Source organism: Malaclemys terrapin, chromosome 3, assembly GCF_027887155.1.
Source record: "Malaclemys terrapin pileata isolate rMalTer1 chromosome 3, rMalTer1.hap1, whole genome shotgun sequence".
Lineage (NCBI taxonomy): Eukaryota > Metazoa > Chordata > Testudines > Emydidae > Malaclemys > Malaclemys terrapin.
This window is the reverse complement of record NC_071507.1, coordinates 33,747,061-33,761,506: the sequence shown is the minus strand read 5'-3', so window position 1 is coordinate 33,761,506 and position 14,446 is coordinate 33,747,061. Positions and strand designations below refer to the sequence as shown.

The following is a 14,446-nucleotide window of genomic DNA, read 5'->3' as shown; positions in this document are numbered from 1 at the left end:
AGATGGTGACATGCCCTTATGTTGTGGGAGTGAGGGTGGGAGATGCGTAAGGTACCTTTGTCCCATGTACTGCCCTAGGAAGGGCATGTCACAGTTCCCATCCCTGCATAAAGTTTTTGTTTTGTTCTGAAGTTATTTAGGAGAAAAAGAGTAGTAATACTCAAATAGGTTGTTTCTCTTTCACTGTTGTATAATTCAAACAGCTGAAGGGATTGTCCTTTAAATGTAAAAAAAAAAAAATTATATATATATATTTATATATATATATTTTCCCCCCTCTGGGCTGAGACAAGGATGGAATTTTTCAAACTGAGAAAGCTACGAATGTGGTTAGAGCCAACTACTTGTAGTGTAGCTGGGGCCTGAAATATCCATGGGGGAATCACTTCTCACTTGCCTGATCGAACATGTCCCTTTTCTTCCAGAAGTTCTCTTACTCTTTCTCTGCCACTTTAGAATGGACCATCCAAACTTCTAGGGCCTGATTTTCAGAGGATCTGAGCACCTGCAGCTCCTAGTGACTTCAGTTGGACTGTTAGTGCTCAGAACCTCTGAAAGTCAGGTCCCGAGTGTGTTTTGTACTCATGTTTCCTGTGTGAAGACATGCCCCCTGCATGTGAAAGCCTTTGTAAGGTGCTTTCTGTTGATCTGTAGACAGCTGCCAAACAGCTAGCTGAAGTGCTCCTCCACTCCTTGAGTGAAGATTGTTACTGGAGCCCCTTATCTGATCCTCTACCTGAGTTCATGAACAAGGAAGATAACTCTTACGTTAGCAGTCTTCTTCGGCGGAGACCCCAGCTATACACAGGAGACAAGTAAGCTCAGCTCTTTATTTTGGTTTCCACTCTGAGAGGAAAAAGTGTGGCTGAAGTGTCCCTGAATGCCAACTTGGCTATTGACCCTGTAGTCTTGTTGATTTTATTTATTTATTTTAACTTCTAATCAAAATGCCTTATGAAAAACCCTGACCTAAATCTGGAGTATGTAGTTATTTCCCATGAATGGAGAATATCTGACTAAATAGCCATCTCAATTGTGGAATGGGTCAAAATAGTCCATTTTAGAATACGCACTAGAGCTTTTAATTGTGTGGCTCTGAAAAAGAGGGTATTATATAGCAAATGAATCATAGATGAGATGTTTCAAGTTACTGGTCCTCTTGTGACATTAAAAATAGAGACTGGTGGGCTAATTCCTGATCTTGTTTATAAAAAAGTTTTTGTCTTTCAGCCTGTACTGCCCTCAAGACAACATAGAAGAGGCTCTTCTCCTTCTGTTAATCAGTGAATCTATGGTAAGCTAAAATGAGTATTTAATGATAGCAATAAGGGGTATCTAGCATTTGTGTGTCAAGTCTTCTGGAAGTTTTTGTAAACTGCAGTGAATCCACATGATTACAGAATCTCCCCCAGACACCTGGAAATAAATAAGTCACTAGTAAGGCAGGAACCGATTGTCTTCTCTTAATGACTCAGATTTTATTATTGCTTATTAAATGGATATTCAGTGAAGGGCTGAGGGATCCTTAAAGAACAGAATGATTTGCCAATATTGTGGTTTAGAAAATAATGTTCCTACTCCTGATATTGCTGAAATGTAGTTTATAGGAGATTATTAGGAAGGGAAAACAAACAGTTTCCTCTCCACACAGGCTTTTTTACAAGCCTTCTCGTGTTTACAAATGACAATTTTGCAGGCAACAAATGAGTTGAGTGTGCAACTCAAATTAATGAGGGATCTGCTATGCTTTGACGCACAAGGCATATTTGTTAAAAAGTACACATTTTTGTGAAAAAAGTGCATTAGTCTGTTTGGGGGCAACTGTAATTGGCAACTCTAATCTTTGCAGGTTTTCTGTACTGTTTGATATGGTGATAAAATAAATATTTCCTTTATTAAAGGCTGCAAAAATTGGTATTGTCTGATAACTGTTAGCACCAGAGCAACATTGCAGAGAAGTACACTACAGACATATGAACTTTTTTTAAAAACCCAACTTTTTTAAAGGGAAAACTTCATAAACAAGTAATGCAGAATTAAATAAGTTACCTTTGGTAAATTCAAAACTAAGCACCGATGTATACATATATTTTTAAATTACTTGGGAATGAAAAGAATGGTAAGAGAATGTGACCAGACCCAGCCAAGACCTTATGCGTCTCAGTACTCATATTGACTTTGTTGGGACTAATGAGCTTAAAGTAAAGCATGCACTTAAATGCTTAGCAGGACTGGATCTGAGCTGTGTGAAACAGAACTTCTATGTCCACCATAGTCGCATTGGATTTCTGACACCCTTTTCCTAAACCCTGCCCTTATATTTACCATTGTAAGTCTACAGATTTACCTTTTTGAACTTCTCTGTGAATTTGTTGGTCATAAAAATGGAAGACTAGTAATAGTGTCTAAAGCCAGGCATAATGCAGATATGTGCTGCTCAGCCTTTGCAATGTTCAGTAGTCTGTCCATGCACCTTAGTCTTTATCTGAAACATCCCTACTCTTCCAGCCCTGAATGGCCTTTGACTAGCTGCAGTCATAGTGAATAAGGGATTTGTGTTATGTGCACAGCATTCTTAATGGACCACATGGAAACCACCAGGTTTATAACTTATATTTATAACCATTATAACTTCAGCTATATGTGAACTCAAGTCTCTTAAAGAAGAAAAACGAATAAAAAAAATCCTCTCTACAGAAGAGTATCAAGTAACCTTTAATGTTTTGCATCCTCTTAGACCCTGGAAAATAGCTTTTCCTCATTGATGTTGTCCAACTCATTTAAGTGACTGTACAATAGGTATTATTATTTATGTAGCAGTTAAGGTGTGTTGTGTGCTTTAAATACCCCATAACAATACTGGCCCTTGCCCCAAAAGAGTCAGTTTACAAAACTTTACAGTACAAACAGACAGCTCACAGACAAACAAGAGAGGGAGAGGATACAGTGTATTTTTTTCCTCTTCTTTTTAATTATGGCCTCTGGATCTTTCAGTAATGAACCGTGACTCTTTATGACCTTTCTTCATTTCCCACCAATCATCAAGTCTTCCTCTTCTCTCCACACAAACCCCTGGAAAAAATGACAACTCTAGCATTGCCTGCTCCAAACATTCAAAAACAATGAGTCAGGCCCCCAAAAGCCATGAGATTGGCTTAAAAATTGTGAGCTTTTTAAAAACAATACTAGCTTTGAGACTTTTTTATTGGCTCTCTGAGCTGTCTGAAGGCACAGTTGCTTCGTGTTTCCAACCTTTTCTCCGCAGCCACAAGTGCTAGAAACCTTTTTCTTTTGGTAACTGAAAGCTGATATTCTCTTTGAATCATTGGACTCCAGAAGCTAGGGCTTTAAGAAAGGCAACAGATATTTTGAGACTTGTGATAAAATCACAGTAGTTGGCAACCCTGCAGCTTGCTAAGGTTTAGGCCTGCTGTCTATGGAAGAAGGGAGCAGGCTTTTGGAGCAGTGAAGATGTTGACCACTAAGAGTAGCTTTCTCCTAGTGTCACCCTCTGTAGGCCATCCCTGGGGAGGTCCTGCCTTATGTGGTCAGTGGGGCTTGGGGAGATGCCTCACAGGCCTGGTACACCAGAGTCTAAAAGAGGAGAAAGAAAGTAATGTCTTATTTGACACAGAATACACACACTGCTGTATCATTTGGCAAATAGGCTCCATAGCAGAGTGCTACAGGAGAAGCAGGGTGAAAACAGCAATGTAGAGACACTGTGTTGCTCCTTCTTTAAGAGTAAATGAACAGACAAGTGTTTTGCTTGTTGCTGTTTTAAAGAATATACATGACAAATAAATAGAAATGCAACCACAGGAAAAAGTTGTCTAGCAGAAATAGTGGCTGCACGCTGATGCCCAAAAGATCTAAGTGACCTGTGGACATTTTTCCTGTAGTTCTCCCATTCAGCTACTAACAAGGGGAAATCTTGCTAAGTTTATGACATAATGTGAGATCTTGGCCATGGCAGCCTGGCTGCAGGCTAGTTGGAGGGGTGGCTGTGTTTTTTAATTTACTGAAGCCTAGGGGAGTAAGTTAACGAGAGACAAAGTCTCCCCCTTGATTGTAAAGCTAACCACTGTGAATAATACACATTCACTTTCCTACAGAGTGGAAAATGACAGTGATATATCTCCGCATGCCAGTGAGCACAGGGCTCTTGTGTTTCTGGCTGCTTTAGTCTTTCTTTCAGTATTTACCGTAATCAACTCTCAAGATTAACAAAAATGTACAATGAGGTTGACTCATCGGGAGCAATCCAATCACACACACAGCTTTGTTTTCCCTCTAACCTATCTCCTGGAGTGCTATCCATTCCAGCACGTTACAGTAAAAGCTATGTTTTCTGGCACTTTATCAACCACAAAGCTCTATTAACCGGCATTTCTGATATCTCCCAATACAAATCTTCAATCTAATAACCGGGACTAGTATACTGCTCAGGAGGTTATGCAATTGCACATTCTGTACTCTTTTATGTAAGCAAGCTGATATCAGGGATTTATTAAAAAAAGCAGCTCCCAGGGAGTGTCATAGGGTCATTACAGATTCAGCCCAAACTCCTACCCCTTCTACATCTACAGTGATAATTGATGTTGATAATGATGACCCTGGGGCACTGCAAGATCCTGAAGTGAAAGCTTAAATTATGTTCGGTCTCGTTTTAGTGTTAAGTTTATTTTTAGTGATCTGGGTGCACGCCATGCGCTGCCCATAGTGATATGTAGTGTCATAAGATAACCTACTGTATAGAAAACTTTACCTGTATACAACTAAGTGCTTCAAGAAACCAACCATTCCACAGTGCAGTACGCTACTGGATTGGAGTACCTGTATACTATTTTATACTTTATTCATTTTATTGTATTCTAATTCTTTGAAAATTGGTATTCCATTGGTAAGTATAACTCTTAGTTAACCGGAATTTTTGATTAACCTGCACCTCCATTCCTCCAACATGCTGGATAACAAAGCTTTTACTGTATTTAGAAGGTACAGAATGGCCATGTCACTGCTGTTCTCTGCAGGACTCTCTTGGGGAAAATGTCTGCTCTGAGTGTGAATGTTCCTGTGTCTCTTGCTCCTCTGGGTGTTGTGGTGGGGCAAGGGCAGAAAGAAGGGGGGAGGGCAGAGAGAAGGGAAAGCAATGGTGGCTTGAGGGCTGATATAGGCAGACACCTGGGAGTCACAAAGGAGAACCATGGAGCAGGCATGGGGAGGCAAGAGGGATCCAGAGGGAAAGAGGGGGGGCGGTAAAATGTTTTTTCAAAGAATAATTTTTCAAGTAACTGATGAGGGGAGGGTGTCATTGTTTGGGGGTGGGGGGGTTTCTACGTATTCTGATGAAGTTTAGATTATTTGTCTCTCCCTTTCTGTCACTTTTCTAACCTTTCATTCACCCAAATGAACCCCTGGCTATGTAGGGCCCCAGGACACCTCCATTGTTACAAAAACTTTCCCTGGCAAAAGCTTTCACATTAAAACCCCCATGGGCTTGATCCTCCGTTCACTGAAGGGAATGGCAAAACTCCCATTGTCTTTAATGGTGGAGAATCAGGGCTTATGCCAGTGTCCTCACTTTTTTCTTTCCTCTTATCATGTTTGCTTTTGAGAATAATTTTAAAAGGAATCTTTTTCCTCATTTCAATAAAAAGGAGGATGACTTCTAATTGTAACTGGGCATTATAAAGTATTACATTGACTGTGTCTCTGAGCCAAAGTGTGTGATAGTTTTTTGGATTGCAAAATAGCACAATTTACAAGTAACACAGAAACTTTTTCTTTTTAAACTAGGAAATACCATATTCAGAATATATAGCACTTCACATCTGAGGTTCAGTTTCCTCTGGAAATGATCTCAATTGTGTTCCTACATGCTTCCTTTCTCGTTGAAAATGGGAATCTAATTTTCATGATAAGCAAAGGTATTCTAGCCTGATTGTTGAGTTTGCCAGATGTCCTTTCCAATGGCAGCTGATATTAAGTTAGTTACCAGAGTTGACAACAGTATCCTCTTCAAAGAATCCATAGAAATAGACCAGACAGCCTAAAGATTACTGCAAATCACAGAGCCTATTGTGCTTGTTTGTTTAAGAATTGAAGGCCCAATTCTCATCCTCTTTGCACTGATCTTCATTGAAAATGTACAATAGCATACATACATCTCTCAGAGGTGTGGGAAATCTCCCCCCCCCCCCCCCCCGAGGGACATAGCTATGCCAACTTAACCCTCCAGTATAGACAGCATTAGGTCAATGGAAGAATTCTTCCATCAACCTAGCTACTGCCTCTCGGGGAAGTGAATTTTCTACAGCGACAGGAGATCCCCTTCCCTTTGATGTAGGTAGTGTCTACACTGAAGTGCTACAGGTAGTGTCTGCAGCTGTGCTGCTGTTGCATTTTAAGTGTAGACATTGCCCAAGTAACAGTACATGGGCTTCCTAAAGGGGAGATCTGCTGCCTGTGGGGGGAAGACGTCTTCCCTTCAGAACCAGAAGGATCAATGGGGCTTTCTTGTGGTCATCAATCAGCCGGAGGGCTGTAGAACCCTTTGGGCTGAGATATGCCCACCATGTATGGTTGATCAGGTTGATCAGTGTAGCTGTAACTCCACCAATCCAGTCCTTCCCCTAATTTAACCCACCCAAAACACTTACCCTGCATTTCTGTATAGTGCTCCCTGGCATCTTGCCCCACCCTGCCTCGGAGTGGGCTCCCCATATCCTGCTACCCACACCCTCGCGTAGTGGAATGGTACTGGTTCTGTTGCCAGCCAGGCATTCTGTGCTGGTGGGAGGGAAGAGAGAGTCAGGCAGGATTTTCCCTTAATGTAGTTGTATTTATTTTAATAACAATTCTCTGGAGTATTTTTTGTACTGTAATTGGCCTCACTGGCCAAAGGTTTCTCAGAGCCAGGAATGGAACATTTTCTGTTAGCTTTTGTGTGTTTATTTTAAAGTAATTTTTTAGCTGTTTATTTACATTTCGAATTTATTCCACTCTTGAGTTTGAGATTTAAAGCACAGCTTAAATCGCCTTTATTGAGTCCTTGGTAGTGTCCGCTTTTGTGGTAAGAGGCTGTATTACAGCATAGTCTCTCCCTGGTGGCTGTGGCTCAACAGAACATAGCAAGACTGTCTGCTCATGAATGGGGCAGGGTAACTTTGGTTGATTTGGCTTTCTGCTCCGTCTTCTCTATCATATTGGAAATTAAACTGCCTGTATCCAAGACTAATAAATTCAATGCCATCATCCACTCTCATCTCTGATTTGAGTCCACAGTGGGGATTTGACCTTGGAAAGTCCGAGAGAGAAGAGAGAATGGTGCATGGAAACAGATTTTGGGACATACTCTTTACATATGTGAGCAATCCAATGGATTTCTGTGGGATTGCTTGCAAGAGTAAGAATAGCAGGTTTGACCCATTATCTACATATGGTGATAACATCTGGAACATTTCAGTCTTCCATTTCCTTTGCAATTCCTGACTCTGTAAAATTGTTCATTTGTAAGAAATTAGGGGAGTTTTTTGTTGGGGAGTTTCTTCAAATGGGAGTAAACCTAGTGATGACAGATCTACAATAGCCTACCAACTGTTATGAAACTTTCTCTCAAGATTGTTTTCTTGAGGGCTAGGGGGAGGGTATCTGTCATAGTAGATGAATGAGATACAAGATTGCCATTCTACATATTCCTGGCAGAATCTCTCCAAACCGATGTGCTGCACTTTGTACAACAAGCCTGAGTGTTGTCACATCTAGGGTGCAACACAAGGCTACTTTCTTTCTACAGACCCCCAAGGAAAATGGAAGGCAGAATATGCCCAGCATGTGCTTCAGAAAATACACCACTTACGTTACAGCCTCTTGAATAAGCAGCTTTAGTATGGGCAGCAGGACATGGACTGAGAGCCTTTTTCCTTTCCCTTGCGGGAATGCATGTTACTTCCAAGCTTGTGAGAGGCATTCAGATACTAAGGTGATGGGAGCTTTTCAAATGTCATCAGTTATTGTATTAGGTATCGAATATATTTTATTCCAGGTATACAGCCCATACCTGATTTATGTTAAACTTGTTACATTGTCTTTTTTTTTTTTTCTGTCTTGCTTTTTGTGATATTTTCAGAATTAGTTCTGCTACAATAGAAGCCATTAAACTATAACCAGTAAAAGGTCTGATAGTCATATTGCTTTACCAAATGCCAAAACAAAGGGAAAATTTGAAAGGGCTATTCACACGCTGTTAACTTTCCAAGAATCATCTGAGTTTCTCTGCTTCATTTTGCGTACCCCTTTTAAGCTGTGGGAGTGGAAAACAGCCAATTTTTTGTTTGTTTGAGTTCTGTAGTTCTCTAGCAATTTGCAGCAGATACCTTTTTAATTGTCTGTGTATATTACTGATGCATTTTACTTAGAGGAAAGCACTTAGAAAACTTAGGAAAAAGAGTGAAGTGGTAATACTTGAGTATTCTAAGTACTTGAGTGCTTTATGGGCCAGATCCTAAGTCGGTGTAAATGCGCACAGCTCCATTGGTTTCAATGGCACTGTGCCCATTTATAGCAGCTGAGGATCTGGCCCTATGTCTCCCAAGTGATTTACAGACCTGGGGGTAGATTTTACCTCTGTACAGGAATCTGTGCTGTTACAAGCTGGTGTGGAACCTGCCAGAGGGCCCTTCCACAGAAAGTCCACCCAGAGGCGGATTACCCTCAGTGTGCCCAGTACAAACAGAAAGAAAAGTCAGTACAGCCAGAGTCTGTATTAATTATTCAGGAGTGCCCACCTTTAAATAAAAACGGGGGCCTCCCCGAGGAGAAGCAGTGGTGGGAAACCCAAAGTCCATGCAGTGGCAAGTGGTCTCTGGGCAGAGGGCCCAGTGTCCTGGTGGATCCCTGTGATCTATGCATAGGAGGACCTAGGGGGTTTGTATGCTGAAACCATGGTTTCTTTCATGAGCAGTGAGGGGAGCATGCTTCTCCCGGCCTTCCACAGAAGAATGCAGTGGGAATTCTATAAGTGGAATCTTCTGGAATGTCCTGGTCCCTATTTGAGTATTTCTGCATAGGGACTAACTGACTTTCTTCTCTGACCTTCATGTCTTAAGGAGAAACACTTTGGAGCAATGACTCAAATTTTCCCTTACTATCCATTCACTCCATCTGTCAGTTGTTCTAGGTGGGGAAATGCTCATGTTCTCTATGGTGGGACTATGAGTGCCAAAATGCAAGGCCACATGTGAACTAACCTATATACGGTGATTTCAGGACTTCCTAAGATAAAAATTGTAAATGAATATGCCATTGACATCTGCTGGAACAGCCAGCATGGATTTGTGAAGAACAAATCATGTCAAACCAATCTGATAGCTTTCTTTGATAGGATAACGAGCCTTGTGGATAAGGGTGAAGCTGTGGATGTGGTATACCTAGACTTTAGTAAGGCATTTGATACGGTCTCGCATGATATTCTTATTGATAAACTAGGCAAATACAATTTAGATGGGGCTACTATAAGGTGGGTGCATAACTGGCTGGATAACCATACTCAGAGAGTTGTTATTAATGGTTCCCAATCCTGCTGGAAAGGCATAACGAGTGGGGTACCGCAGGGGTCTGTTTTGGGACCGGCTCTGTTCAATATCTTCATCAACGACTTAGATATTGGCATAGAAAGTACGCTTATTACGTTTGCGGATGATACCAAACTGGGAGGGATTGCAACTGCTTTGGAGGACAGGGTCATAATTCAAAATGATCTGGACAAATTGGAGAAATGGTCTGAGTTAAACAGGATGAAGTTTAACAAAGACAAATGCAAAGTGCTCCACTTAGGAAGAAAAAAACAGTTTCACACACACAGAATGGGAAGAGACTGTCTAGGAAGGAGTACGGCAGAAAGGGATCTAGAGGTTATAGTGGACCACAAGCTAAATATGAGTCAACAGTGTGATGCTGTTGCAAAAAAAGCAAACATGATTCTGGGATGTATTAACAGGTGTGTTGTGAGCAAGACACGAGAAGTCATTCTTCCGCTCTACTCTGCTCTGGTTAGGCCTCAGCTGGAGTATTGTGTCCAGTTCTGGGCACCGCATTTTAAAAAAGATGTGGAGAAATTGGAAAGGGTCCAGAGAAGAGCAACAAGAATGATTAAAGGTCTTGAGAACATGACCTATGAAGGAAGGCTGAAAGAATTGGGTTTGTTTAGTTTGGAAAAGAGAAGACTGAGAGGGGACATGATAGCAGTTTTCAGGTATTTAAAAGGGTGTCATAAGGAGGAGGGAGAAAACTTGTTCACCTTAGCCTCTAAGGATAGAACAAGAAGCAATGGGTTTAGACTGCAGCAAGGGAGGTCTAGGTTGGACATTAGGAAAAAGTTCCTAACTGTCAGGGTGGTTAAACACTGGAATAAATTGCCTAGGGAGGTTGTGGAATCTCCATCTCCGGAGATATTTAAGAGTAGGTTAGATAAATGTCTATCCGGGATGGTCTAGACAGTATTTGGTCCTGCCATGCGGGCAGGGGACTGGACTCAATGACCTCTCGAGGTCCCTTCCAGTCCTAGAATCTATGAATCTATGAATCCTCGGAAACAGAATTCCTCTTTTCCCACCAGGGGGGCACTGGTAATGTAAATTCCACTACACTGATTTGCCTCAGGGCCATTTTGTGGGTCAGAGGGTAATCCATCCTCTGTGCCCATTCAGATCTTTGGTCCTGCTAGTGAAGGAAGGGGGCTGGACTCGATGACCTTTCAAGGTTCCTTCCAGTTCTAGGAGATAGGATATCTCCATTAATATATTTTATTTTTTATTTATTTTTTATCTGGGAAATAATTTTCTGTAGTAACTCAGAGCCCTCCCTATCTAGTGTCCCATCACGGCCACTGATATTTGCTGCTAGCAGTCACAGATCAGCTACATGCCATTGTAGGCAGTCTCTTCATACCATCCCTTCCATAAACTTATCAAGCTCAGTCTTGAAGCCAGTTAGGTTTTTTGCCTTACTGCTCCCCTTGGAAAGCTATTCCAGAACTTCACTCCTCTGATGGTCAGAAACCTTCACCTAATTTCAAACCTAAACTTGTTGATGGACAGTTGATATCCATTTGTTTTTGTGTCCACACTGGCGCTTAACTTTAACTCCTCTCCCCCTGATGTATTTATAGAGAGCAATCATATCTCCCCTCAGCCTACTTTTGGTTAGGTTAAACAAGCCAAGCTCTTTGAGTCTCCTCCTCCTCCTCCTCTCCTTTCCATTCCTCTGATCATCTTAATAGCCCCTCAAGCAGTCAGGAAAAGTGAAAAATACAGTATAATGTAGTTATAAATTCGAAGACAGAGAGAAAAAGGGTAAGCTTTTATGTGCATGCAAAAAATTATTGATATGTATTTGTAAGCTTAGAATTTTATGCATTCATAGATAAAATAAGATATGTTTGTCAATCCAAAACATACTGATAATTCAACCTTGAATTAAAACCAAGTAGAACATTTCCGAGGTTAAATAATGGGGCCTCTGATTCAGTTATCCTGATGTTAAAACAATTTATCTTGTGATTATGGAGTGGAGGTTTAATTGAACTGTACTATGTGTAATACATTGTATGAAAGCATAAAGTTTTGCTTCTAAGGTAAAATATCGCTGTAATTGTACAACTTACCTGCTTGCATTTACATAACTGGGATAATAAATTTACAGAGCAGTTCTAATGATAGCTAGGTATTACTAAGATCTAACTATGTTTCTTATTATCAAGCATCATTAGAACAGAAAAAAAGCTGCCCAACGTACTCTGGTAGTTAGCTCCAGGGAGGTACACACTGTGGGTGTAGTTAGAATGTTTAACATTCAGTAGATAATGTAAGTACAAACTGCTTCCCCTAATAGACAAGCACATGGTCATCTTTATCTTTTTTTCAATATAAATGTTGATATTGACTTCCGGAAAGAATCAATATATATATTGCTCAATCATTCGCAGAGCAGGATTGCACGTATAATCACCATGTCGAGTGTCAGCAGGGATCTTTTCCTTCCCCCTTTGAAATTAACGTTGTAAAGGGGAAATGAATGAAGAGGCAAGGATAAAACACAGCATCAGATTGCCCCAGTGGTGTGTGTATGTGTGTATAATCTGGGAAGGAAAGGAAATCCCTGTGAGGTTCTCCTCATGGAGGTTTCTCCTGAACCATTCCATCAGAGAGATGGGCTTATCTTCTGTGGAACAAGGTATGGGACTAGCCCCCAGACCTTGTGAATCCTGGAGGGTGATCTGCAAGAGGCCAGAGTATCCCTATTCACATGATGATCCATACCTTTGTCACCCTGCGGTTAGACTACTGCAGTGTGCCCTGCATGGGGTTGCAACTTAAACCAACTGGGAAATTGAAACTGGTGGAGAGGGTGACAACCTGCTTAGTGAGCAAGGTAGCTTGCCAGGAGTACATGGCATTAGTGCTGTTCTGTATTCTGTGGTGGGCTACATATGTGGATTTTGACCTATAAAGCGCTAAGGGTAGGTCTACATAGCAAAAAAAACCTGTGGCTGGCCCGTGCCAGCCAACTCAGGCTCATGGGTCTCGGGCTGGGGTGGGGGTGGGGGGGCTGTTTCATTGCTGTGTAGTCTTCTCAGGGGAGTCTGAGCCCTGGGACTCGCCCACCTAGCAGGGTCCTAAAGCCCAGTCTCCAGCCTGAGCCCAGAAGTCCACACAGCAGTGAAACAGCCCTGTAGCCTGAGACCCACAAGCCCAAGTTGGCTGGCATAGGCCAGCCAGTGGTGTCTAGTTGCTGTGTAGACATACTCTAAAGTACTTGGGTCCGTTTTGTTCTGAAATGGCCTTTGTTGATCTTCACAGCATACTGCAAGGGCTGCCTCCTTCCTTGAGGAGGGACAGGGGCTGATGTTTGTGGACAAAGGGCTATTATTTATTTTTATTATGAATAGGTTTGGTTTGGTTTGTATTTGCTTGGGGGTCAGGAGAAGCTCCTGGCTTTATTTTTATTTCATTGTATTTGTAATGTATAGTAAAGGCACCTAGAGCCCAGCACAGGCACTTGAAAAAAAAAATAGGGTGGGATTGTCAAAAGTGCCTAAGTGATTTAGGACCATAAGCCCCGTTGAGTTTCACTGAGACTTGTGCTCCCAAGTCACGTAGGTGCTTTTGAAAATCCCACCTATATCTATTATACTTTTAAATAAATACAACATGAAATCCTGGCTAATGTTCTAGATCTCAGTATAATTCATCTTGGAAATAGTAAACCATGAAAATGTATTGATTCACCCCAAATGGTTTTCAATAAACAAGTCACAATTTTTCCTGTATGTAATATTATAGTAATAAATGGTATCTCAAGTCTTGCAATGGTTATTTTTAATATCTAGCTAATATAAGGTACTAACTGACCTGTTTAATGTATAATACATATTATTACAGCAGTAACAGCCAATGTGAAGAAAATAAAGTGTTGTCAACTCTCACGATTTTATCATGAGTCTCGTAACATTTTCTCATTTTGAATTGCTCTCTTTCTAGGTAAAGGGCAGTATCTTCAGATTGAGAAGTTATATTCTAAAATCATTTACTTCTGTAATATGCCATTTATTGCAATATCAAGACACCCCAAAGGGGCACGTGGCACTGATATGTAATATCGTTCTGTAAGCAGAAATTAATGGACATTCCCCAGTTTTGATGAATCCTCTATCTCTGCTAGTACATCAGTTACAAAATCACAATTCAGTAGTAGACAAAGGCCCACAATAGCAGCAGGGTAAGACTGACTATGACGTGAGGCTGATTTGCAGTTTACGAAATATGTGGGTGATTTTCCAGTGTAGCTATTTTTCACAAATGGTTGTAGCAGAGTAACCAAGGCAGAAAGCTGCCGTATAAACGTGGGAGGATTTAATTGGCAGTAAGGATCATTCTATGCAATTTTTCTTTAACCTTTTAGCCCAACCATGTTATCTTCTTTTTTAAAGGATAATCCTTAAGGAAAGTTTAACGGTTTAATTTACTTTCATTCTTGTTTGTTTAATATTTGCATTCCTGTCACATTGACCAATAAGTGAAGATTACTTCATTCTATTTTGGGGCCTTGATTGCAAGATTGATTTGAAACTGATTAAAAATTAAAGTTTCAATTTCATTTTCTGGTTCTCATACACTATCAGAGTGCAGCAAAATGTGTGCTGCAAATTGCAGGGGATTTTTTATAAACAAAATTGATTTCGTTGTGATTTTTTTTTTAAATTGAAATGTTGGTCTTAGAGTTTCTAAAGCTTGTTTTTACAAGACTTTACATTTTGGACTGAATTAGACCTGTCAGTTTCCTTTAACTATGGTTGCCATTTAGCCCTTTGTTAGCGATTGTGTTGGTTGTCAGTAATTGTGTTGGCCTCCTCAACTGGGGATTACAATGGACGTGAAGCCGGATA

General features: G+C 40.8%; 1 protein-coding gene across 1 annotated transcript in view; it reads left to right on the top strand.

Annotated features, from left to right (window-relative positions):
* TTC7A (tetratricopeptide repeat domain 7A) overlaps nt 1-14,446 on the top strand; it is a 304,003-nt gene that overhangs the window by 62,096 nt on the left and 227,461 nt on the right. The window contains exons 7-8 of the mRNA XM_054022426.1: nt 655-815; nt 1,231-1,294. Of these exons, the coding sequence (XP_053878401.1) occupies nt 655-815; nt 1,231-1,294 (225 nt within the window). The remainder of the gene's footprint in view (nt 1-654; nt 816-1,230; nt 1,295-14,446) is intronic.